The 27,458-nt window shown below is 40.2% G+C and overlaps 3 protein-coding genes across 3 annotated transcripts in view; 1 reads left to right on the top strand and 2 right to left on the bottom strand.

Annotated features, from left to right (window-relative positions):
* The window catches only part of abcb7 (ATP-binding cassette, sub-family B (MDR/TAP), member 7), a 29,436-nt gene extending 21,860 nt beyond the window's left edge, over positions 1 to 7,576 (bottom strand). The window contains exons 1-4 of the mRNA XM_055034655.1: positions 7,526 to 7,576; positions 4,581 to 4,664; positions 4,413 to 4,490; positions 3,334 to 3,452 (exon numbers count right to left, since the gene is read on the bottom strand). Of these exons, the coding sequence (XP_054890630.1) occupies positions 3,334 to 3,452; positions 4,413 to 4,490; positions 4,581 to 4,632 (249 nt within the window). The 5' untranslated portion in view covers positions 4,633 to 4,664; positions 7,526 to 7,576. The remainder of the gene's footprint in view (positions 1 to 3,333; positions 3,453 to 4,412; positions 4,491 to 4,580; positions 4,665 to 7,525) is intronic.
* A 144-nt stretch (positions 7,577 to 7,720) lies between these two features.
* LOC129362758 (uracil phosphoribosyltransferase homolog) lies at positions 7,721 to 13,493 on the top strand. The gene is given in 8 exon segments (XM_055034477.1): positions 7,721 to 8,271; positions 9,035 to 9,105; positions 9,162 to 9,230; positions 9,379 to 9,441; positions 11,285 to 11,446; positions 11,975 to 12,073; positions 13,218 to 13,287; positions 13,289 to 13,493. Coding segments are annotated over 8 exon segments (813 nt in total). The 5' UTR covers positions 7,721 to 8,026; the 3' UTR covers positions 13,323 to 13,493.
* Positions 13,494 to 13,546: 53 nt separating this feature from the next.
* On the bottom strand, positions 13,547 to 18,951 carry zdhhc15b (zinc finger DHHC-type palmitoyltransferase 15b). Its single transcript, XM_055034741.1, has 11 exons — positions 18,783 to 18,951; positions 18,442 to 18,468; positions 18,253 to 18,347; positions 17,938 to 18,058; positions 17,662 to 17,731; positions 16,680 to 16,712; positions 16,473 to 16,593; positions 16,204 to 16,336; positions 15,942 to 16,068; positions 15,689 to 15,804; positions 13,547 to 15,140 (listed from the first exon to the last, which is right to left on the bottom strand). The coding sequence occupies exons 1-11, from the start codon at positions 18,898 to 18,900 to the stop codon at positions 15,097 to 15,099; spliced, it is 1,005 nt and encodes a 334-aa protein (XP_054890716.1). The 5' UTR covers positions 18,901 to 18,951; the 3' UTR covers positions 13,547 to 15,096.
* Positions 18,952 to 27,458: the final 8,507 nt, after the last annotated feature.

Genomic DNA, 27,458 nt, shown 5'->3' with positions numbered 1-27,458 from the left:
GCTTCAGATTTTTGATTGCAAAAACAGAAAGAAAACATTTTTTTTAAATAATTTAAGCAGAAACACAGGGCCAGAAAGTTTTCTACAGTCGAAAGCACTAGTTAACTATTTAACTAGTGTTATAATAAGTGTCAATTTTTGATTGTTTTAAATGGATCTGCAGTCAGTCTGTAAGGTAATAATACTGCTGCAAAGGTGTTCAAAGTAGGTTGTGACCAGGAAAAAGATAAAGCATGTAATTAAGCTATTATTCAAAAAAATCCAATGCAATTAATTTGTATTAAATTGGGATCCAAGATATTACAGCCATTCCAAAAGACAACAGACACATTTCTGTAGTCTGTATGTTTTATTTTTTCCACAATTATTTAAAGCTGGAACATGCTAAAATTAAAGTACACACTTTTCCAGATTTTAACTGTATTCAGAGTTCTGTAATATCTACTTTCAGTAAATGCATTAGGAAAATACCTCTGAGTTAACCACAGTGCATCACAAATAGATTTTCATACACATTTATATTTGTTATGATCCTCAAATGTATGTCTTGGGCTTCAAAAAAACTGATTATGAGAAGTTTTGATGTTAGAGTTGAGCTGCCATCTGCAGCAGAACTTACGCTTCATGTTGCATCGCTTCCCTGCCTTCACCTCTCTGCTCCACCAGACTAGCGGCAGCAGTAATTTGCAAACACCTGTTAGAACTGCGAGTCTGCAGAGCTAATCATATGAACTACTTCTCAATTCTATAAAGTGGTAAACAGAATAAAGGAGCAGCACTGTTGTGATGAAGACAATGTTGGAAAGAATAAGGGCTTCTTAAGGACCAAATTTCAAGGGATCAAATTGGAAAGTCAAATTTCATTTAAGTAATTTTTTTTTACATTAACAAAATATTTATAACAACTGAAGGAAACATTTCTTTAAATTGTGCTATAAAATGGGAGTAAGAAATTCCTCTCCCTTCCTTTAAGAATATTATGAAATGCACAAATGCTAGATATGTAGCATATTCACCACTTTATTATTCTTGATTTGTCTTTCATTGAAATAAATACTGTTATTTCCGCGGACTTTGCTGTGTTCTGCTTGGTGGAAATCAACACCTTATCACAGCATGACAGACTCAAATTACCATGCTTTTTATTGTAAGTCTGTTTTTTTTCCAGCAACAAAGAGAAACAAAAGCAATGTCCTTCTGGCAAATAACAAAAAATTGTTTGTCTGAAATGGTACAGAAGTACTTTAACACCAATCTTGCTGTATTCTTTTTAAGCTTTTGGTTAGTAACAGCTTTAAATTCTGAAACTAAAAGGGGTTTGTGATCTTTGACATTCATACTGGCATTTTGTGCAGCACTGCAATGTGATAGCTATTGCTCGGTGTATTAAATTGTTTGCACTTTAAAGTGATTCAACAGATTTCTCACTGTATGCTCCAGAGAAAGGATGTCTTGGATTTCACAATCCTCCTTGAATGATTTGTTGATGGGATTTTTGTTCCTTAGTCATCTGTGTTTATTACACCCATACTTATTGAGCAAATCAGAGTAAGTCTAATGTTACCATTTCTAATTAAGAAAATTTGTGCTGGTTTATCCTTCTTTAAACACAAATAACTTGCATCCTGTAACACACAAAAAGACCCACATCATGTCTGATCACTTCCAGCAGTGCCCACACTGAAATAAGGTTTTTGGAGAGACTAAGATTGAAATGTGGCTGACGTTTGTCACCAGTGGTGTTCAGGCACATACTGTTCTACGTGGATTAGTCACTACTGTTTGGTGTCCTTGGATGTGCTGCATGCTTTAGGGCAGAGTTATTAGAACATTTTTAAAAATAAAGTTTACCCACTCAATCACAATTCTGTGCTGCTATATTTATCTTTAGATTTCTCGCATGCTATTGCAATTATTCAGGCCTTTTGCTTCTTGATATGGTTGGGATTCTGTAATTGTACAATCAGAGGTGCACAATTTTTAAAATTGTAAATATGATCACAATATCAATATATGCAATGCTGCAATTGCAAAAGAACTGCTTGAACAGAATATTTGGCTACACCTGGTACTAAATGCCATGCATCCAAATTTTTCACCCCAGTGCTACATTTGGCCATTTAGGGATATGATGATAACAATCGAAAGAAAAGAGTCAGGAAAAACTGTGATTAGTCATAATCTATATAATTATCACAAGACTAGCAAGGCAGAGAGGCTATTAATCTGACTTTACAAACACTACAAGCCAAAATATTTTTTAAATAAATACTTGTTTAGGAAAGCAATTATGGCCCCAGGCCAAGGGCAGTAGGTGCCAAGATGACAAGAGGGAACTACATGGAATGGCCTTTTTTGAATGAAGAGATGCACAATTCATCCCCTAGAAAGGCTTAATGAATTTCTACCATATTATGTTCTACGCAGCAGCTGATCTCAGGTAGTTTTGTGTTTCATTATTACTCATTTATGGAATCAGCATTTAATGACATAATATGCAAAGTGCTCTAAGCAGGTGGCTTCTGACCCTGTGCCTGTAAAACAATTTCCCCTCTATTTAACAAGAAAACCTCTTCTTTATTGCCATCACTCCTGCAAGAGTCCACAGACTGATTTTGAAAGACTTTGAAAGACTTATTGCAGTCACAAGTCATTTTTAGCTTGACATTTTTTTTTAACTTTTGTTTGTTAATCAATGATTCCCATTTTCATCCAGTAATTGCCAACAGAAAACAGTGCAGTTGTTGCTGTTTCCAAAGAATACTCTACACACAAAGCAGATGAAGTAACATGCACCAGGAGTTTCTGCAAATTTCAGTAAGTTGAATGTAGGACTTTTATAACTTACTTTAAAAAAACATGAATTAAACACAACCCAATAAATTACTTAATAACAAAACAACTTAAATAAAATTCAGCTTTTATATTTTGCAATGCCTGTTTTCAAGCCAAATCTCCTTGTAGCTGCAGTATGTAACTTTTATTAAAAATTTGAATGAGTATAACATATTTTATCAGGTGGACACTTTCATTTTCCTTAAAGTCTCCATGTTATGTATATTTTCAGTGACAGAGGTGCCACATGCTCACAAAGGGTGATTTTAATTTAAGGAAAAAGCAGTGAGAAAGACAAATATTAATAATACTCAATATAATAATTAGAATAGTTAGCATTAGTTTTGCAGTATGAAAAGTAGCCTGTCAAGTGGCTGCAATTTACACCAAAAATAAACAGCTAGAAGAGGTCTATCACCCAGCAAGTAAGGAAGCAGGTAGAGCTAATGTTACCAAATTGTCACCAAATTTACTAGCATAAACTTTTAATAAACTTACTTTAGCTCCAGCGAGAAGGCCAAGCGAAATGGCAACACGCGCCCGCAGTCTGGTCGGTCCTTTGGCCACACGTAGGCCACCATTGCAGACAGAATCTTGGTCGAATTCACTTCTTTCAGCTGCAGCGAATCAACATAAACAAAATGTTGGATAATTCCCAGCCTGTCTTTTAAAAATCAGGAAACATTAATAAAATCGTGTTTAGGATAATTTCAACTTTCTAATCTGCGTTCTGTCTGGAAAATATTGGTGAGTAATGCTCATTCTGCATTCAGTGTGCAGCAACCTTAAGACCACACTGTGGCAGACACACGGAACATCAAATGTCAGCAGGAGTCCCCTGAGAGATCTGACAACAGCAATCAGAGAGTTTCCAGGTGGACTTGGGCATCCTGTCTGACACTACAACTCCCAGGAGACACCTGGGCTGTCATCCCAGCTGAGGTAGAGAATCCGTTGGTGCCAGCGCGGCTGTTTACCCGCACTTCCACACACATCTGCCGTGGGGACTCTCAGCAGGCTACAGAATACGAGGTAATTCCTCTAATCCACTCAATATGGTGGCAACATGTTCCAGCCCTGCTGTGTGGCAGCTCCTTGGAGCAAATTACAGAGAAAGTGTATCCATCACCTGCCTTTAATCAAACACAATCAGGCAAAGTGTTACACTGCAAAGACAGCACAACTGATTTATATGCAACTTAAAAGAGCCTTAATATATCACAGTATGTAAAAATCTATATTCTATTTGATTCTAATTTATTCCAAAGCCGCAACAATAACTGATCAGATTAATTGACAGTGACCTGATAAGCACAGATATGAACAATCACAAGGTATTTAGATGCAGGTTTACTGGAATCACATTTGCTAGTATTGATCATCTATAAGTTGAAGTGGTGAAAAGTTAAATTAACTCCGACAATGTCAAATCAATACCCTAAATACCCGCTGACACGGGCACTTATTTTACATTAATTTCTCATTTACAACTTCCAATTATTGTTTATTTAATTGCTATGAATAAACAAGCAGTGTGAAACTTTTCGTCGCTGATTGGACCAATGCACAACACTCACCACATTTTTTGGGTCTGCACTCAAACCCCCTCCTGCGTGTCCATGCCAACATGTCCGCTTGTCCATCCCCTGCAAATGCTGTAGAAACATGAATAGAATCACTTTGTAATTTCAGGTTTGACTTTGTAAAACACACTTATTTTCAGCAGCTTGGAAAATACTACTCACTTTTAGCCCCTCTAAAATCCGACGGCTGCTCTCCAATCTGTTTGTGCTCCATGTCGCTGTTCGTAAGTGTGGAAAGGAGCTCAGCTGAAACACAAGAGATGCCGTATATGACTGCTGTCTTACTTTTGTTTACAGGGTCGTTTTTAAAATTTAAGCATGCTGAAACAGAATAAATACGGGAATCAGAAAGATTTGCTCCCTTATAGATTTTATACTTTAAACTTCCAGCCTGAATTAAAATTCAGGTTGTAAAAGTCAAGACAAGTGGTGCAAAAGTCTCTTAAATACTTTATGACAATAATTATTTGTTCAGAGACAGGTTAGTTTGAATAGCTTTTCACAAATTAAATTACCAGAATTTTTTTGATTTTATCCAGGTTATCTTTGTCTGATATTGAAATAGTTTTGCACTCTGAAACATTTAAGTGTAACAAACACGCAGAAACAAAAGAAGACAAAAACCCACAAAAGATTGTAATGTCTAACAAAACGAAAAAGGGATTGTTAAGAAGAGGCAATATTTCTGAATATTTATATTTATAGTCATATTGTTTATTTTGTCAAAGTGTTAGTGTTTTATCAGAGATAGAGTTCAAGTCAGACTTCCTTCAGAAATCTTCAGTGAGCGTTTTAAACACTGGCTATGTTTCCATCATCATGGAAACCTCTGTTTTAATCCTCAAAACAATGGGTTCAATCGAAGACTCAAACATGTCAAGGCATGCTCCCAAGACATTTCAGAACTTATGAGTGTATATCTGCAACAGAATTTTGTTTTAAGAACACTTGCAGTCGACGTAGGATGAGAGCTACAAACACGCCTACAGAAGCTGAGCTGACTGTTAACACAAGATGTCTTGTGGGTGGATTAAGAAAAGCACATTGATCTTAAAGTAAACCTAACCCATAGTGACCCGTTTCTATTGTTGTGCATAATTCCATGGTTGAATATCTATATATACACACACCAGATTGTTGAAAAAGTGAGTGAGCAAATATTGAATCCTTTTTTTCTAATTAAACTATTTCAGCTTTAATAATACAATATGTAATGATTTATTGCAACTAAGTATAAGTTAGGATGCTTCTTTTCTCATAAAGTGGTGTTTTTGGTGATTTTACTTTGATATCTGAAAGTAAAGTCCTAACACTAAAAAGTTAGGACAACACTGGAACGAATTAGAAAGTACATGTAGAGTAATACAAAAATCATATTGTGATTATCTAGAGTATAAATACCTTGGCTTCAAGTATTAAAATGTTGCTTTATTATTTGTAGCAGTTGGAATAATTATGGATTTGCATTTTAAAAATACAGCAGCTAAGTTATGTTGCACATTATAAATACCTTGAAGCCAACAATAATGTAAAACATGACTTAGTTTTACATTGAAGCCTAGGTATTTATAATATAAACATGACTTAGCTGCTGTACTTTCATAATGCAAATCCATAATTATTCCAACTGCTACAAAATAATAATGCAATATTTTTAATGTACAGCAGAGTCTATAAATGCTTTAGGGGTATTTTCATACATACATCTAAGCAAAAACACAGATGTACAGTTATGTTCTGAATAGGTTCAAGTAGTTTTCGAGAATATCAGGAATAATATGCACCCCTCCCCATTCTGGTCAGGTAGCCAGTCTGGTGTTATTTCTGGTACTTATTTATGAGATCTTTGATTTCTATTTTACTTAGTTATACTCATATTTTACTAGCTCAATATTTATGCAATATATTGGTAAATATTGCACTGATATAAATTGCCATAAAAGTCTACTTTGCTCTTGCTTCTATCTCAGTGTGCTTCCATCGCTCTGACCTTTAGTACTATGGACAATGTCTGTCATTTGTGACCAGTGTGAACATCTGTTTTGCTGAGAGAAAGGCTTGTTACTGAAACGTGCTACACAAATAAACCTGACTTGACTAAATATTTGCATTAGCCCATACTATTTGTAATATATTAGACAACAATTATTGTACTTTAAACACTGATTTGCAATACCGATATTGACGACACCAATACTGCTGCGATAAATTAGTTACAAAATTCAACCCAACTACGCCTCACATTTTAGCAAGTTTTTTTAAACTTGTTTTTACCATTTTTTTTTTTTTACTTTTGTGGTGTGGTTTCATCATATTTCTGTGTTTTATTTCACAGAGGTTATGGCAACGAGAACCTTTCCTTAGATGCCAGATCCATCTACAACCCAAACCTCAGAAGTTTCTGAGTGGATGTGTTTTTACGGATGCAGGCAATCGGGTAGTAAAGAGGGCTTATTGACTGTTAATGCTTTATTTTCCAGTTTCTCCTTACATGTTTCCAATGACATACAATAAATAAACTCTGATTTCGGTTGTTGTCTTTTCCAGTGAGCAAGTGCAGAAGTACCTTCTGATTAAAAAAAAATCAGAATAAACTGGCAGCAGAGTCAGGGGCTTTCGTTGATCATTGCCAAATAATCCATAAATTTGTTGACATAAAATGACAGTTGTATCGGCCACAACACGAGTGGACCCGGGTGGGACTGAGGGTCTTATCTAACCAGTCAGATGGAACTGGAGACACGTGACAGGGACTACTTTAATGCTGCACCGTCAGCTCACACACAGCTGATACAAAACGCTAATAACCTGACGCAAGGCTCGACGCTCACACCTCTATCCCCACATTTCATAAAACGCAAGATTGTCGGGTAATGACGCAAAAGAAAGGTTAAGAGTAACTTAAGGTAGCAGTTAGCTACCTCAAACTTTAACAACCCATGAAAACAGTAACTTTTGAATGTCAGCAAATATTTTAGGAGAGGACCAACAAACGACAACCAAGCTGAAGTATTTTATGTCACACTAAAAGTTAGTTGTGGGAACTTCTATATGTGCCCTTGCGTAAAGAGTGTGTCCTCTCCGACCAGACGTCCCGTTTCACTCACCACATATGTGTTCTTCTGTCGTTTATAATTCCTCCCCTCTTCAGCGCCGCTTTATTCCAAACGTGAAACGAGCCGGTCTGGCGAATAAGAAAGGCCAATTTTCTGTTTTGGAAGTGAAAGCCGCATTTTAGCGGTGCCAATATCGGCCATGTTTCACGGCGGAGGAAGACGATTAGTCAACACGCCGGGTCATGCGTCACATCCGGCTTACGTTGCTAGCGGAGCGTAACTGTTAGTAGCAGTCAGAGGAAACGGGGGCTTTTTCCATCCTGTTTTTGTCAAGTGGAAGAGATTGAGCAGACTTCGACAAAACGCGACAAAGTAGTTGGACCTATTTGAATGCGAGCCTCGTAGTTTCCTGGCCGACTGGTTGCCGTGTTAGTCGTAGAAGTTTGAGTTGAAGAAGCACGTTTCCCCCTCCTGTTACCGCGTTAGCGTGGCGCTCTCATTAAGACACGCTAGCTTGCTTTAGCATCGAAACGCTTTGACCTCGCTGCCAGGATGCCATGCCACAATCAGCAGCTGAACAGTGTGAACAGTGGCCAGGAGCACCCGATGAAGCAGGTTCGGTTTGCGAACAGCAGCAGCAGTGTGCCTGCTGTGCTGACCAGCTCTGAACCGACCGATGTCCCCACGCATCATCAGGCTGACCACGCATCGGTCAGCCAGGACAGCCTGGGTCCTCAGCTGAAGCTGCTCCCTCTGAACGACCAGATCCGAGAGTTGCAGACAATAATCAGAGACAAGTGAGTCCCCGCACCTTATATCTGAGCCGCAGATATAAGGTGCTGAGTCTTATATCTGCGACTCAGCACCTTGTCCGATTTGGTAACTTGGCCTTTGCAAGAGGGAAGTTGATGCCCAAAATAAGTGGACTGTTCATAAAACTGTTCATATGGTGAATTGCATGAGTATAAACACGTTCAAAGTGCAGTTGTTTTTGATAAATCATTTCGATGCTTTCCCCCAAATTTCATGCGACATCATTAATTTCAAAAGACAATAAACTCATATTTACTATAGTGTAATTTCAGTATCCAACATCTTCACTTAGAAATATTTTTCTTTTGGTCTGCAAAGGTTATGCAGATCTTGGATTGTTAGTGTGGAAGATGTGCACAAAACTCTTGCTGGACCTTTAATTGGTTATCTTGAAATAAAATACTCCCGTCTTTCAGACATGTGGAGAATACAGTAAAATGTTGGTAAATGATGTATTCATACCTCTGGCAGAATGACATAATGTAAAACAGAAAACCTAAAGTAATCCTGAGGGAAGGTCTGTGATTTCGATGCACAGATTGAAGCAAAAATATAGAAGCAACACCAGCAAATTGTGGAGTAGATTTCAGAAGCAATCAAAAGTTTTTGTGTGTTTTTACATCTTTGCATTTTAAATTGATCTAACCTTTGCTGAAAATTGTCAACCTTATTTTGTCCAAGCTGAAATAAAGCACTAAAGTGTAAAAGCGGAGGCTGATCTAATCAAGTGCCTATTTATACTTTCAGAACGACCAGCAGAGGAGATTTTGTTTTCTGTGCGGACCGACTGGTGAGGTCATATACAGCACAGCAACATGGTAAAGCCATTTGTTTCCAGCTTTCTGAAATAATATCTGTTTTCCCCCAACAACAGATCAACTAGTAGTTGAAGAAGGCTTGAACCAGCTTCCCTTCTCAGAGTGCACCGTCACCACTCCCACAGGTCAGAGGGTCAGGTTTAACGCTCCAGATTTGAAAACATGAGCCAAAACACTGAACCAGTTTTTTCTGCTCTGCTCCACTTTTATTTTTTTGCAGCTCTAGTCAGTACAGCTCCATTTTAAGTCCGTGTTTCATTTTCCTTCCCTTAGGGTACAAGTATGAGGGAGTCAAGTTTGAAAGGGGCAACTGTGGAGTCAGCATCATGAGGAGTGGTAAGTGAGGCCAAGTGCAGCATCTTACGGCTTTTAAATGTGAGGACACTTTAGTCTGTGAATCTCGACTTCTATATTTCTGCTCGTGTGGAAATATAAAAGTTTCCTCAAGCGCGGAACTTGATGACAAAACTCTTGGTACTGATGATCCATTTTTTGATTAACTGATGGGAGAGAGGATGCAATTGACAGAAGGCAAATATGTCGGCACACCACATAGCAGGCCGGCCCACATAAGATAATCAGTAAGACAAAGTGCTGCTCATTCTCACAAGCTTAAAATGTTTGCCAGGTTGGTCGTTTTTCATCACTCTATGACGATAAGTTACAATAAGAGTGATTGATTCAAGGTTACAATTTTATATTTAGTCATTTTTTGCCAAACATGAGCTTTAAGCTCATTTCAGCTGTAACTTAATGTCAAGGATGAGAACATTGTTGCCCAATCGGCACAGTAAATTACTTTCTAAAAGCTGCACATGTCATCAGTGTGTGATGCAAGTCTAAGCACAAAGTCGTGTTGATCTCACCCGTGTCGACACATCTTTAATTACACGTTGCAGTCCAAACGAATGCATTCTGTGTTTTTGTTAGTAGGCAGTAGGACATTTTGTTTTTAGTGGTAGTTCTGCAGGCTTGCAGCAGCTCTTTTTCTCGACATTGCTTCTTCGCTCGAGCATCAGTCGAGTCACACCAGAAGATTTTCAGAGTTGTTTCTTTTGTAGTTAGCAAGCAGCTCATAAACGTAAGGGATGAGACAATGTTTTCTACAGTGCTGACACAGAATTGATTGTAATTTGCATTTATAGGCACTGTATATCTAATAGTCTGCCACAAAGATGAGTATAAAAGTTAATTCCTGTAAGCTGAAAGTTAAGAGCTGTTAAGAGCTCTTAACTTTAAGAGCTGTAAGCTGAAATATTTCCCTTACGAAGAGAATCAACTAACAGATCTCTGTCTCATGTCTTTTACATTGAATTTATTCAAACATGCGACTTTCATTTACTGAAGGTCTTATCTAGATTCCTCAGTCCTCAGACTTCTTCTTTGGCTCCTCACCTCCCTCCTACCTTTAAGCATGAACGTCACAATGTGCTGTCACTGTCAACACAAACATGACAGAGTGAAAAAGCAAACAATATGTATAAAGAAAAACTGTTTGAGGATCTTCAGAAAGCTGGCGAACTGTTGACAGAGATCAATTTAAAGGGTTAGACGAAAGCCTGTTTTTTTTTTTGTTTGTTTTCTTTATTTAAAGCTAGTAATGAAGAACCTTGGAAAAAGTTTTTATTTCGTAGATCATATCTGTAAATGCGTGTAGTTAAATCTACAGCGATAGACTGACTGTGTATTGATATCGTATTGCTTTATTGTCAGAGCATAGCTGAAGTTCGTCTTGCATAACAGCAGTTTTGTTTACAAACATACATAGGGACACATGATCAGATAGAATCCACATGTAAGCCTGTCACAACAATCAATTCATCAATCGCATAATTCATTAAAACAAACTGTTTTCATTCTGATCATTAATATATAATTGGAGGGTAATTTTTTAAAAGTATTTTTTAGTATTAATTTCTGCAACAATTATTTTATTTGAGATTATTTTTCCCCAGATTTCGATAATTATGGGAAAAGAAAACTGAGCTCGGAAACGTGTATTTCCAAACTTTATTCTCTGTCCTAATGTCAGAATATCCCATCCATTGACTGATTTGTTTGTTCATCCATCAATTTCAGCCATCAATCCCAAATTGATTGTTTGGAAATTTCAGTTTGGAGCTTTGTGATGACAAGCATGTGGGAACCTTGTCAACAGAACCATGTTTGGTTTCCACAGGTGAAGCCATGGAGCAGGGCCTCCGGGACTGCTGCCGCTCAATCCGGATCGGAAAGATCCTCATCCAGAGCGACGAGGAGACCCAGAAAGCGAAGGTCTACTACGCAAAGTTTCCCCCGGATGTGTACAGAAGAAAAGTGCTGCTCATGTACCCCATCCTCAGTGAGTTGCTGCAGGCTCACCTGGCTCCGGTTAACCACGTCCAGTCGTACAGAAATGTCAAAGCGCGTCTAATTAATTTTATGCAAAAAAAAAAAAAAAAAAGTTTTTCTGTATTTATTCATTGTAAGTAGTCTCCCTTGAGTTGACCTTCACTGCCACCACCAACTCTGCATTGCCACATCATACAGAACCATTCACACTGCTCTGATAATTATAGCTCTCATGGGGGAAATTATACACTGCCTCAGAGTTAGCCACCAGGCTGCAGAATAACATAATGAGGACCAATGAAAATAGGATCCTAATAGTCCTGGTTTCCTGATGTCACAACAGGCATATTTCTGTTGTTACTTAAAAATGTAATAGAAGCAGAGCTTGGTTTAAAGATAATTTATTTATTTTTTTGTCTCATAACAATGGATAGTTTAACTAACAAGAATGCAATTTTTTTTTCCCTCAGACGAAGTGTCCAGTGTAACCAGGCAGGTGAAAGAGCACGTCTAACCTCGTTATCTGCTGCGTCTGCAGGTACAGGGAACACAGTGATCGAGGCCGTCAGGGTACTGATAGAACACGGAGTCCAACCCAAGCACATTATTCTTCTCAGCCTCTTCTCCACACCTCATGGTAAACCAGCACACACCCCCATTTTTCTTTTTGTTTCTGCTTTCTCATCTTTTATATGCATGTGCAGGATTGTTCACTGGTGCTTTGGTGGCTTTTGACAATATAAGTTTGGAAGTTCTTAATTTCTGTAGTTCCTATAGCTTCCATCCAGCTTACAGTGACATTTAATGTGGATGTTAAAAAAGGATTTCAGGGTAATTTGACTTTGTGACCTTTCCTCCTGTCAGGTTAAAACTAAAACTTGGACATAAGACATATTTAAAGCTGAAGGGCACGATGCTATAAATGCATTATGAGATACTTTTTTTTTTCTTTTAAGAATTGTTCTTGGCACAGTTAGAAAGTGTGAGGTTGGAGATGAGACAATGTGAGGAAAAGAACAGAGAATTGACACGTAGCCAATCCAACCTGCTGAGAACTAAATCAAGAACCACATTCCTCATTTCCTTCCCACTTTTCTCTTGATGTTGCATCTAAAATCTGTTTTTGTAAACTTTGACCTGCTGTGACTGATTGTAGATCATGTTAATTATAAGTTAGAAAATTAAAGTAAAAGATTATTCAAAATCTTTTTAGTTGCCATGATCTGTTATCAGACAGAAGCAATAAGATGAATGGTAAACTGAGTAATAAAAAATTACCAATCTTTTCAATCTTACAAACTCACCATTCGAATCGCTTGTCACTAAAGGCAGTAGAAGGAATTGAACACACAACTTCCATATTGCATGAGTGCTACTCTCCACTAAACCATGATTTGCTCCAGCAATTCTCAGTTTTAGCATCTTATTAGCAATCAGCATCAACAAAAATCAGCAGCCTTCACGTTTATTTCCCAGAGCAGTTCTCTACACGTTTTGATGTTTCTGCTGATAAACTGGCTCACGTTTGGAGTCAGTTTATCACTCATTTATTCAAATATAGAATTTTCTTTTTATTGCAGTAAATCCGTACATAAGCCAATTCTCTCAAGTTGCAATTTAAGAAGAAAAGTTTGAGTTTCTGAAATTTAAGACCTTTGAGATTAATTTTCTGTTGCATTTTGTGCTTTTAATAATTCATGTTTCTACAGCTGCGTTCATCTATGTCACTGCATTAGGATGTTGAGTTGCCCATTTTAAAGTATCATCCATGTTTCCTTTAGGAGCCAAGTCCATCATCCAGGAGTTTCCAGACATCACCATCCTGACCACAGAGGTTCACCCAGTGGCACCAACATTTTGGACAGAGATACTTTGGCACTGACTAAAACAGGACAAAATGCTTTTGGTATATTTTCTGCAGGCTTTGTCTCTGTATTCATGCAGTACCATTTACTCAAGTTGTTGAACTGACACCTAATGATTGACCCCAGTACTTTTATTTATTGCTCTCTCTTTTTTTTTTTTTGCTTCTATGCTCAGATTGTAGAAAGAAAATCACAAAGATTAAAACATGATCATTTTATTTTGCGTTTGTATGAACATGATCAATAAAGAATTTATATTTGTTTACAGAGAACAATACAAGAAAGTGGATTGAGGTGGGGTTTTTTTGTACATTGGTAATGGTTTAAAAAAAAAGTGGAAGCACCATTCACCGTATTCGAAACAGTTAAAAGAAAAAGGAATTCATCTCCTAGCTGCAATAATCTCATGGATTTTATACATTATGGTTTAAGAAAAGCACACCACTTTAAAGTTTGTCACAAAAGGATCAAAATATACAAACACTGCCTGTAGCAGGTATAAATCAGTGGACCAACATACAGGAAAAAAGGAATGTAACAATAAATAGACAAGACCATATGATACACTTATCAACTTCATCAATATTTCATTATGCTTTATACACACCGAACATGGTTTAAAAAAAAAAATCAAAATAAGTATTTGTCACTGGAGCAGCATCAGATATGGGTTTAAACAGCTGGGAAGCATTTTAAAGTCTATTTGGAACAGCATCAAAGCTTATTAAAGGCCAAACTCTTATTTTTAGGCTTATAAGTAAGGTTTAAGTACAGAAATTAAGAGTTATGCAGGAGATCCTGTATAACTGTTTCTAAGTTAACATTTTACAAAAATTAAAACAATGCAGAATATCACCGTCCTCCATCAGTAAGTTGATGAGAACAGATTTAATAAATATGTACAACAAATGAGGACAGCTGGTATGATGGAGGATAAACATAATAGTAATGTTCAATGAGAGCACTCCAGAGTTCAGCAAACAGCATCCAAGTCATAATATACAAGATATTCAGACTATTACTTCTTTCAAAAGAAGAAACGATATGTTCGGCCTGCAATGAAGCTGTGCTTGCTTATAGTTTTTCTGTGATATGTCCAATCAGATAACATTGTTAACTTCATTGCTTCGAAAACCACGTTTTTTTGTTGTTGTTTTTTTTCCCCAAAAACTCCACCATTTGCCAGAAAAGGATGATGCAACGATACATTCTCAGGAGAAATTTCTCCACAGCACACAGGAATACTTATGTAAGGCGCAGGTCAAGTCAGATCTTCTAATATGCTCATAACCTTTTGTTAGAGTGAAATCGAAACCTATGTTACATTGGGGGAAACGTCAAACTGATTGGCCAGCTGGGTCCCTACGTTAGACCTCCGCAGGCCTCAGGGTGGATTTTAATACCTCCCCTCCTGCTGAGAGGGATCGTTAAGGTGCAACACTGGAAACGCAGCCCAGCTGTGAAACAGAGGCATGTAAAATAGCACTGTACCACACAGCATCACCAACAAACCAATAATAAATAACATATCCTTTTTACTGAGGTAATAGGTTTTCTTCCTAAATAAACCATAATTTGTACCACAACTTGTCATCCATTTTATGTTATCTTTCCTCATCATGTAAAACTTAATTGAAAATTGGCAAAAAAAAAAAAAAAAAAAAAGAAAATTAAAAAAAGATCAGAATTCACCATCACCATCTCCAGCATTTCCCCAACTTCCACATTATTTGGAATGCAAACACATCATAACAAAGCATTTGATAAAAGTCAGTATTATCTGTGCATGTGCAGGTTAGTCGTCCATCTCGATAGTAACGGAGGGATCTGCGCCCTCCACTGGAAAAAGAGAAAACTCATTTTAGTGGGCAAATCAGGAACTTTTTGCAAGATTTTGTTCTAACCGATGGGTTTCATAAGGGAGGATTGTTGCATTGTTTCACCACTAGGTGGTAGCAGAGTATTCAAACAGCTGTGCATGTGACTGATGCGCCCAGATTCTGTTTTCATGGTTCATATCTACAGTATACAGTTATGATAAATAAAAACAGCAAAATCTAAGGGAACAAATCTCTTTAGTTTTTCCATTGGTATATTATAGAAAACTTTTTTTTCTTAAGGGATCCCTGCCAACATGGAATAAAATGTTCCTAATTTTTCAGTGAGATTTTGCTACAGCAAAAAATAAATAAAAAAATCTGTTTATTTAAGACTACATTGTTCTCCCTGGAGTAAAGTTCAGAGAGCGCTGCACAGTGTACTGTATCAATATCCAGCTCCTAAGACTAATCAGTGGAGCTACTGAAAATGATTATGTAGGGGGGAAAAAAACTTAAAGAAAAAGATTCTGGAGCATATCTGAGTAATGAACAGTAAAGAGAACTTACCCAAACTTCCTTCTGAACCATCATCTGACTCATCCCACATGTCCTCGTTAGCTAACAAGGGGTTATGGGATTCAGAGCTCTGACTCCTTAAAGGGAAGTAGTGACCATTCCCTTGGCTGCCATAATAACATATGAAAAAGGAAATTAGTCAGTGTATTTTTTATAGACATACACAACTACTTCCCTATTTTTCTTAATAGTGATTTTTGACATCTCAATGATAAGATAATTTACTTTCTCCTTCAGTAATTACCTTGTGAAAACGGGGATGAACCACAGTTTGCGGTCTTCTCCAAACACTTGCAGCAGGTTTTTGTGTAGACCAAGACTGAACCCGTTTCTGTCAGGTCCACTGACAAATACTGGAGCTGAGAAGGCCTCTACACAAACGGAAAGGGAACTGTAAATTAGAATACGTTTTCATGCCACAATTTTCCTGATTTCCTGGGATTGAAAAATACAGACATCACATAAATGGTTGGATGTTCCCTGATAAAAAGCATGTCACCTCTCACCTAAAGTGGATCTGTTCTTGGCCACTAACCAACAGTGGTAACTGAAGAGAAACATGAGACTGACAAAGAACATGAGTGCAACAAACATGAGGAAGAGGATATGGAACTTGGCAGGTCCATTTGGTAGGTCCCCCTAAGGACAGAAAGAAACAGGAGACATTAGTTAATAGGAAAACCAGTGGCAAAAAGAACAACTAACCAAAAAGAAACTTTACAGTAAGATTACACTGCAAAATATTTTTTAAAAAATTAACAACAATGGCACTCACCACCCAGAATTTGAGAAAATACTGAAGGACTGTTGCTGTGATGAATACACAGTACAGCATCGAGTATGCGAGGAAAAGTAGGAAAAATTTGTAGTTGGAAAAACCAACACAGTTGTTCACCCTGGGTGAAAAATAAGATCCGGTTATCAGGGAACAGAAAGAAAATCCATGCAATCAATCTACAAAGTAGTCCAAGTTCCAACTTACCAGGGACAGTGATGGTCCATCTTTAAGACACAACTAAAATAAAAATATACTTTTTATGCATCACTTCCAACAGTAATTGATCTTAAAACAGTATGTTAAATCAGATGCTCTTGAATTATTGTGCCAAATGAAGTTTCAAGGATAAATGTTTTTCATGATGATTTTTTCATCCAAGTCTCATCATATTAAATATAGAAAAATATTAACTGTCTGAATACTAAGATATTTTGTTTGTTTTCTTTTTTACAAGCATTTCTGGCATCCACAGCGTTCGGCAAAATTGTCAACTTTCATGTCCCGTCACATTACAGCCACAAGCTTCAAGTTGTCACACTGTTGCAGAGCTTTTGGGGTGTGTGTCTCAGATGATGGGATGTAAAGAATCTGTAAACATCAGTTTTCTAGTCCTGCCACAAATTCTCGGTTTGATCTAGGTCTAGACTTTGACTGGACCATTCCAACACACAAATATCCATTGCTGTTCTAACCGCATGTTTAGAGTCAATCTCCTCACAAACCTCACAGAACAGCGAGACTAATTATACTGAGATTAAATTCCACACCGATGGACTATATTTACTAACTACATCACCTTTGAACTTGCTGAATGGATTTTCTTTAGAAACAGAGTAAAATGGGCTGAAAACGAACACTGTACTTTAAAAAAGATTTTACATGTAAATGATCTTGAACATTCTCTATAACTTCCTTCCAGTTTACATCTACTACTGTGCTGACCCACAAAATCCCAATGAAATAAGTTGAAGTTTGTGGTCATAATGTGACAACAACGGGGAAAAAAGTTCAAGAGGTGAGCATGCTGTCCGTCTTCTTCTGCCAAAACAATGCACTGATTGATCTTCAGGATTCTGTTTCAAATGAACAGAGCAGCATTCTCCTAATTATCACAACAGCTAATATATCTCCTTGCCGGAGGGTAATCTCTCGAGATTAAGGTATTGGGGAGGAAAGAGAAGCTTACGTTTCACAAACGGAGCAGTGGTGACAGCGGTCAGGCTTCAGTACCTGGCAGCGGTCACAGAACCTGATAGCTGGAGACAAGAAGATGGACGAGTTGAATGGGCGACATCTGAGCTGAGCATCCCCCCCTTCACACACTTCCTGCAGCCTAAGATTGGACTCGTAATCACCACTAATGAAAGAGATGCGTCTGCTGATTGCTGCTCCAGAGAGCCTTCAATTGATAGTCCTAACCTACTTGTTTTTAATCAAACACAGACAACGTGAGGCAGCTCACCTCCAGATTGGGTTCGGGTGAAAATGGGCAGTTTCCTTGCGATCTCCACGAGGATTTGCTTCTGAGCGTCTGGTCTCTCCTCCATCTCGTACCGCTGCTTGTCTGAGTAGGACAGCTGGAACTGGATCATGGCATAAAGGCAAATTAATCAGATTCCTCAAATTAATCAGATTTGTCTGAGAACAAAGATCCTCAGAGGCATACAGAGGGATCACTCCTCATCCAGAATCTCATTTAGATGCATTCCAACAGAAATGAGAACTTTACCAACATTTATATGGTAAATTTCCACGGGCAATCTGGTGTCCAGTCTACCTTTTTGCATGGTGTGGCAGGAGAGGTGAATATGGACTTCCAGTACGTCCAGGAGAACATCCCAAAGCAGACATGGAATACCAGCAGATAGACCGCTGTACGTGGAAAAACAAACCAAGAAACACAGAAATCAACAAACCTGAAAATCTAAGATATAAAGAATTCAACCTCACAGCCCCGAGCGCTCACCTTTCTCCAGTGTGTTGCTGATTGTAACTGTTAAAACAAGAGAATTGAAGAGATTTAGTGATTCTCTGAAAGTGACACCATTTGTTCAGAGCACCCGAAAGCTAACACAACTAGCCGGGGAGTAGTTAGCCGAGAGAGACAATAACAGCAGTGAACACCAGCTATCGCTAACCCATCAGAGGAGGCATAACACAAACTAAAACCACCGGCAGGAAACATTAAAAGCCACTTCCGCGTTGCGCCGCCGACCAACAACCTTATTGTCGAAGCGCTCGGCGGCGAGCTGCGCTGTTTGTGGAGGAAAGAGGTCAAGAAGCAGACAAGCAGCCCGTCACACTTACAAAGACACAGCTCGAACACGTAAGCGTAATAAGACCAGAGCACGACGGCGGTGATAATGAGGACGGGGATCCAGGAGAAAACCCTCTGACAGCATCTCAACCCCCTGGAGAGAGCCATGTCCACCCGAGCGCCGCTCCGCCTCTGAGCTCCGCTAGCCTCCCTGGCGCTTCATCCATCGACGTCATCTGCGAGCGATTCGCTGGCCTGGACTCATCAGGCCAGAGGAGGAAAGACCTATTTGATCGATTAGGACAATAACGGGTTTCAAGCACAGTTTATAGCATGTGAAAAGTAAAAACTCGGTTACGTTTACAATTAGAAAAGTAAGTAAGATTAAAAAATAAATAAATAAAATAAACTCCATTGCTGAAATGTTGACCATGCCCACGTATTGTATTGTTTATCAGCTGAATGCCTGTTATTGGATCTTTTTGCATGAATTACTCCATCGACCTGGTCTGACCTGGACGCGATGAGAAACAGCTCAGTAATTTCTTTTTTTAATGATCCCGATGAATAAAAGTGTTTCCTAGTCTGTAACTTCCGATGTTGCTTGGGTCTCCATCTCACCAGACCCTTGACCTTCTCCGCGCTCCTCAGGAGATGGTGAAGTTGTGCCGGAAATCTTTGGCTCTCGGCAGCTTGAGCAGCTTCCAGATCCTGCAGCTTGATTTCTCCTTTTGTATATTTGAAAAAAATAACATAAAATAAAAAAATCTGAATCTGGTGTAATTTGCAGGGCCGTCCAGAGGGTGGCACTGTGAGACCTTTTGAAAACGACCAAACTCCGAGCATCTTTCAGCACATCTCTTTCTGCGGCCCCTTAAATCTGTAGGCTGCGCGTTCGGCACACCTTGCCTTGCAAGTTTTAGTATCAGCATCAAAGGAGACTGAAGCTGAGTAATGGTGTTTGTGAGGATCAAAGTATCCAGTTATAGACTTGTTTGAACAGAGATTAGTGGCGGGGAGTTGAGATTGTGGTAAACAAAAAGGAAGCACTGCAGAAGATATATATGTATATATATATTTCACCTGAGAGGGCGGGGTTCGAATCCAGTCTGGGTCCTTAGGCAAGACCCTTCAAGCTACTGTCTACCTCATATCATGAGAAATACTGAGATGCGTAACATGCCGGCTCAGACGTCGCCCGGCCAAACAAGGTCTGCGTCAGGTGCTGGGGAACCAGAGCACCTTGATGACAAATGGGCTACTGGAACAAGACGGAAATGGGCGAGAGATGAAAATGTGGATCTGTTGGAATGCTACTACTCAAGTAACCCTAGTCAGAGAGGTTACATGCAAAGACTGGGGAAGGAATGGTTACTTTGACATCCCCAGTCAACACTAAGTGCTAAACAACTAGTAGCTCAGTGTTCCAACATCCGCAAACGGCAACTGCTATCACAACTTGAGATTGATGAGGTACAACACAAATGCTACGGGAAAAAGGAGGAACCTGGATTTTAGAACTGTTGGGATTAAACCACAAGTCCCCACCCAGAGAGGGGATATGCGGCCCCGATGAATGAATCAGAGCTGAACGAGACAGCTGCTGACCTGAGAGAGAGAATCATGACCCGAATGACAACCAGACCTCCTCAGCACCAATTACAACGGCTGAGTGAAGTACCATCAGAAAGTCTCATTGAAAATGTGAATGCAGCATTGAGAACGATCCATAACAGAGACCAATGAGCTGATCTACAACTCAGCATCAGTGATCTTTGAGATGCTTGGCTATAAGAGCAACCATGAGACCCAATACCCACCATGGAAAAGACGGTTAGAGGCTAAAATCAAGGTAACAAGGAGGGAAGTGAGCTAACTATCAGAGCTCCACAAGGGTACAATGAAAAGACCAGTACCCAGAAAGTACAGGCAGATGCCCATACCTGAAGCACTTGAAACTGCCAAACAGAGGCTCCAAGCCTTGGCCAGCCGTCTAAAGAAATACACAAGGGAGAATGAAGCCAGAAGGATTAACCGGCTCTTCTCCACTCAACCAGCTAAGGTGTACTCTCAATGGCAGGGTAATAACAACAGAGCAGACCCACCAAGGCTGGAGACTGAACAATACTGGAAAGGCATATGGGAAAGGGAGGCGTCCCACAACAGCAATGCACAGTGGCTGATCTCTCTACGAGAGGACCACAGCAACCTCCCTGAGCAAGCCCCGGTAACCATCACTGTGACAGATGTCCAAGAAAGAGTCTCAGGTATGAAAAACTGGACAGCACCAGGGCCTGACATGATCCATGCCTACTGGCTAAAGAAACTCACTGCTCTCCATGAGTGACTGGCAGCCCAAATGAAACAGCTGCTATGAAGTGGGACTCACCCTGAATGGTTAACTGAAAGGCGGACAATCCTAATCCAGAAGGATCCTTCAAAGGGTCCAGTCCCAACCAACTACCGACCAATAATCTGCCTCTCCACAACCTGGAAGCTCATGTCAGGCATCATAGCGGCCAAGATAAGCAAACACATGGATAAACACATGAGCACGGCACAGAAGGGTATCGGTGTAAATAGCAGAGGAGCCAAACACCAACTCCTCGTAGACCACACAGTTGCCAGAGACTGTAAAACCCGACACACCAACCTGTGCATTGCTTGGATTGATTACAAGAAAGCCTATGACTCAATGCCGCATACTTGGATCATGAATGCCTAGAGATGTATAACATCAACAGGATTCTGAGAGCCTTCATTGCAAACTCGATGAAGCTGTGGAAAACCACCCTTGAAGCCAACTGCAAACCACTTGCACAAGTGTCCATCAAATGTGGCATATACCAAGGAGATGCTCTGTCCCCGCTACTGTTCTGCATAGGCCTGAACCCCCTCTGCCAAATTATCAACAAGACTGGCTACGGATACAGACTCAAAAAGTCACCTTCTCTACCAGAGCTAAGATCCTGTGGGACTTCCAGATCCAGACAGACAGAATGGTAAGGGTGACCCAACCAGACATTGTTGTAGTGGATAAACAACAGAGGAAAACCATTGTAGTCAATGTAGCAATACCAAGCGACTGCAACATCAGGAAAAAGGAGCACAAGAAACTGGAGAAATACCAGGGCTTCAGGGAGGAACTGGAGAGGGCCTGGAAGGTGAAGACCACAGTGGTGCCTGTGGTGATCGGGGCCCTCGGGGCAGTAACCCCCAAACTGGATCAATGGCTACAACAGATCCCAGGAACAACATCAGACATCTCAGTCCAGAAATGTGCAGTCCTTGGCACAGCCAAGATACTGCGCAGGACCCTCAAGCTCCCAGGCCTCTGGTAGAGGACCCGAGCTCAGAGGATAAGAACCACCCTCGTGATTGAGAAGGGAATATATATATATATATATGAGCAACAAGAGCAACATGAACAACATGAGCAACATAAATGTCTAATGCTATAGATTTATGGGCCTGTCGTCATCTTCTGACGTAACCTTCAACCCCGTGCGTAAAAACCTGTAATTGTCTCCCTGTTACCGATTGGACTGAAACCTTTCATCACGTCATGGACCTCCGTATTACTGAACAGCGGAGAGCCTCTTTGTTCGCCTTACACTCCCACCTGCCCTCCCCATCTTCACATAACGCGGACTCTCTCTCTGGAGCGGCCCCTGGGAGCCGGGTACGAGGAGGTGAGCTGCGCCTCTTTCTCTCTCTCCTCCCTCGCACATGTGCTCCGCTCTCAGCTCCCAGGCCCCGGTCCATCTTCTCCCAGTTCAGCACATTGTGTTTCACTGGTTCCCTCCATCCTGTTCCTGTTGCGCAGCAGCCACTGCCCCTCCCTCCTCCTCCCTCTTCAGGCATCAGGATCGGCGGCGAGGCGATGACAGCTCCTCTCTCGTTCAACCGCTCACTGGAGGCAGGGAGCGGCAATCCATCCGTCAGCACGGCAGCAAACCCCCTCCGCTCCAAAGTCATTGTGACGAGCAAAATAGTAACGGCCTTTTTAATCAAAACATTTACCCGTGTGTGTGTGTGTGTGTGTGTGTGTGTGTGTGTGTGTGTGTGTGTGTGTGTGTGTGTGTGTGTGTGTGCGTGCGTGCGTGCGTGCGTGCGTGTGCGTGTGCGTGTGTGTGTGCGTGGGTGTGTGTGTGCAGAAGTAAAACACAAACAGCCCGGCACCAGCAGGTTGAGGCATAGACTCCTCGGGCTCGGGATTGTGTGCGTGAGGGGAGCGGATCGCGCTGGAAGAGCATTCCTTGCCGCCTTGGTGGCAGTCAACACAAACAGCCAGCCCGAGCTGGAGAGGAGCCCGTTTGGGGGAGAAGTCGAGCGTGGCGGCTGGAGGGCGCGAGAGGATCAGGGTGTATACAAAGAGCCGCCACGCAGGATGGGATGGAAAGAGACGCACGATGGCTGGTGTGATCCAGTGTTTCACTGCTTGTTGTTAAACCTTCAAGATGAAGTGGCACTTCGAGTGTGCGTTTCACACTCGAAGTGCCCCCCCCCCCCACTCCCCCACCCCAGACACACACACACCCCACACCCCTCTCTCCCCAGGGACCCTCTGTGCCGTGCAGGCACGAGTGATGCCGGGCACGATGAAATGATTCATTTGGTGTTTCCGTGTGTATTGTCAGGGAAGGAATATCAGCAGTGGAATTGTTTTGTCTTGTCTGCCTCAGTGTCGATGCAGTACGTTTGATAGGATTTCCATTTCATTCCCTGCATGCTTGTGCGTCTGGACGGGGAATTCAGCCTGCGTGCATCCGTTTGAAGTTAATCTAGAGCACATATTGGAAAGTCTGTCCTCATCGTGGCATATTGTCATTGGCAGGGCCGGCCCAAGAAAAAAATAAAATAAAATAATAAATAAAAACAGGACTTGATAAGTGGCCCCACTAATAGGTCTTTCAGTGCTCGATGATTAAATCTTTGACGTTATCAGGCAAATGTTAAGACAAGATGAGCAAATGCAAAGAAGTGATTTTGAATTATGGGTTTGTTTATTAGAAGGAAATAATTATTGTTGAAACATGCGTGGAGGCAGAATTAAGTCAAGTTTATTTCTCATAGCACATTTGAATTCTCTTGTGGACCGTGAGTTTGTTGAATAAAGTAATCAATCAATCAATTTCAACTACAAGGCGATTCAAAGCGCTCACTATGATAAAACATAGGTCCAAAATCATGTCTTCACTTTTTGTTTAAGAAACAGAAAAGACAATTATTTTAAATTTGCAGTTGCTTCTTTTTTTTTGTTTGTTTTACTGCAAATCAGTTAATTTTATGTTTTTTAATGATTATTATTATTATGCTAAACATTTTTGTGGTTGCTTTATTATGATACTTGAAATGCTTAAAGATTCTCACACTCTATTGAATGTGAGGTTTTGTGAAGTAAAAAATCTGAGACGACTATAAATTATTTCTGAATGTTTTGCCCCTTTTTTGACCCGTAGCCGCTATAATGCAGCAACAACGACAAAAAATACCCAGATATCTGATGTGCATTGCTGCTTTTGCACCAAAAAATGCCATTCAGAAATACAACCAAAAGGTTGAGCCTTGATTTCATCAATCCATAGTGCTTTTGACAACATGCATTTGGGAGAATTTTAATCTGGTTTTGCTCAAATCAAGTTGAATAATAAGTTGAGCATGGCTTCTGTCTTTCGCTCCTGTGCTGCTGCCAAGATTTATAAGGACTATAAGAGAATGTTGTCACTTGCATCACACAGCCTCTGTGTCAACTTTGTAGAGCTACTTAACTGGATTAAATTAGAAGCACGACTGTTGAACGGCAGCACCAGACAATTGGACTAATTTTTAGGGCTAATTGTGAACACAGCTACATCCTCAGCAGAGAGTTTGCACACTTTCTGTTAGACCCGAAACTAGAACCACCATCAATGAACATCAAGCAGAAGTCCTTAAAATAAAACAAATAAGTCAAAATTGGTGAAAATCAGAAACAGCAGTTCAGACCGCAACGTAAACAACAAATTGGGGGCGTCGATTTGAGCACAACATGGCCATTAAACTCTAAAGATTATTCTTATAAATTTCTCATCAAGTTTTAACATCAAGTACATGTAACTTTTAAATAAAAAAAGAAAAGAGTTGCTTTTAAATACCTGCAGAACAATATAAAGTTTTGACTATTTCGCTGTGTGAGAAGAGGGGAGTCCCGGAGGCGACCTGTTGACTTACACGTTTTGTTTTCCTACGTGCCTCAGGTTCAGATCAAAGAGCTGCTGTTTTTAGTAGCGCACGTTCATACGAAAACGTGTGTGCAGAAATCAGACATAAGCAATAAGGTGTAATTAGAAAAGCAGACCAGTACGAGAAAACACAGCTCTGAATTCACAGATTACAGTCTCCCACATCATTTGCAATTAACCTGAACACAGCACAGAGAAAGATTACTTCAGTTCTAAATTTACCTTAATAACACCAGTGCATTTCAGGGGGAAAAAATGGCTTGTTTTGCCACCTTATGCATGTATGGATATGTCAGGGAGAATAATATGCACCGCTTCTGGATTTTACGTCACATGGCCACATGTTTCCGACTCTGACAGCGGCTGCAGAGTCTCAGGGGTCTGATGGACACGGTGGGCTCAGGGCGTCTGGAAAACCGCGGAGCTGCTGTGACATCAGCCAACGGCCCTCGGCGGAGACGGGGAGAAGCCCGTTAACAGGGTTAATTTCTGCAGAGCCTCTGCTCATATTCACACTCAGCAGCAGAACAAACAATGACAGGGCAGGGAGGAATTGCAGACACCTCACCCAGCATGTGTGAAAATAAATCTGCTCAAGGGTGGAGACGTGTTTGTGTCTTCGACAATCATGGAAACTTCAATGGCCACGCCACATAGGAGGACTATATGCGTTTTTAATAAAGGAATTTCATTACACTGCAGGCACGTCAAGCACTCGTGGGCAGTTTCTGTGTGTTCCTGAAACTCTCTGTGGAGCTCTTTTAATGGCTTTGATGGAGACGGCATTTGAAGAAAATTCATTCCACCGCTATCATCGTTTGTCCTCACACAGCCGAGCTATACTTTGCCTCATGATACAGCAACACAATGTATTTAGCCACCTGATAATATTCAGAATAGAACTTTGAAGGAGAGGCGTAGGCACTTCGCTGCATTCAAGGACCTTCTTGAAAGCCGGAAAACTGTCGCTGCCTGTCTAAACTCAACTACCTCATCGGTGCTGGAAACAACTTATGGAAAAAGTGGAATAGCGATAACCCTTCTCTCCACAAACACAAGGAGAACAAAAGGCGGCCCACTTATTCAGGCCTACTTTCATCACCTTCAGACGGCTTTCCATGAAAGCAATTCACGGGAGCAATATATGCTATTTGACTGAGTAAATAGGAAGTGGTTGTTAAGTGGCACCAGTGAGATACAAACAGAGCAGCACTGACCACATATGGCAGCTGGAAATCTGTCATCCCTTAGGTTTAGATGCTGTTTGCTTTGGTATTGTACATCTGCCTGGAGTCACCGTCAAGGACACAGAGTGTCTCTTTGGCAGAGGATTCTTTCCATTGAAGGTAGAGGTAATAAACAGCCAGGTTTATCCAAAAAAGTCGGAGCTTTTTCTAGAATTTGTCTACGAGATTTGTTTTCCATTCAGGCTTTTTTTTCCTGCTCACACCAGGAGCCCATCCCAGCTGCACACAGGAGAGAGGTAAGGTACAGTCTGAAACACATCGGCTGTCAGTCCCGGGCCAACACAGAGACACAAAACCAGTCATGCACACGCTTCCTCCTTCGGTCAATTAAAGATCACCAATCATGCATGTTTTTGGACTGTGAGAGGCAGCTGGAGAACCTGAGACAAAAAAAAAAAAAAAAAAAAAAACATGCAGGCACAAGTTGAACATCCAAATAACACACGTTGTAGTCATAACTCAGAGAAATCTTCCATTCATGTCAACGTAACCCCAGAACTAGCACATCAAAGAGTTAAGGTGAGTTATTTTTGCACAAAATGAGTGACATCAGCAAACGGCCGATGTCATTCAGAAATACAACCAAAAGGTTGAGCATTGATTCGATCAATGCATAGTGCTTTTGACAACATGCATTTGGGAGAATGCATGTTGTCATATCATCTTTATATCTTTTAGGCATATTAATATATCCAAAGAGATTGGCTAACCTTCCTAAAATTTTTTCCATGCTCAGAAAAGAGACAGAACCTTTCACGCAGGTTCCATGCACTGCTGAGGAAAATTGATTACTGAGTGATCTAGCAGTGAACAAATGAAGGTAAAAGTAGGAAGGCCTCAGTAGGTTCGGCTGATCCCGTGTTGATGAATGGACAATACATCAAGTTCACCTGAGACCAAATCAGCCTTATTGCACCACCAGTACCTGTCACTTACTCTGGTGAATAAACACTGGTCTGCCCCACATATATCAGTCAGCTGTTTTAAGGACTAATGATACTGAACTATTGGAATATGCAAATTAAATATTATGCCGACAATACACATAATATTCACAAATCCTGAATGTTTTCATCTCTAGTCACATTTCAGCTACAAAGTTCAATGTATTTCACTGAGGTGTGATGTGATACAAAGTGGTGCATAATTGTAAAGGGAAAGGAGATTTTTGTTGTGATTTTCAACATTTTTGTTGCAAATAAAAACCTGAAATATTTGAATTCTGTCCCATTAAGTAAATCAAACAGATGATGAA

This window comes from Poeciliopsis prolifica, unplaced genomic scaffold (assembly GCF_027474105.1).
Source record: "Poeciliopsis prolifica strain line A6 unplaced genomic scaffold, Auburn_PproV2 SCAFFOLD009, whole genome shotgun sequence".
In the NCBI taxonomy this organism is placed as follows: Eukaryota; Metazoa; Chordata; class Actinopteri; order Cyprinodontiformes; family Poeciliidae; genus Poeciliopsis; species Poeciliopsis prolifica.
The sequence above is the reverse complement of the archived record's forward strand: the minus strand, read 5'-3'. Positions and strand labels throughout refer to the sequence as shown.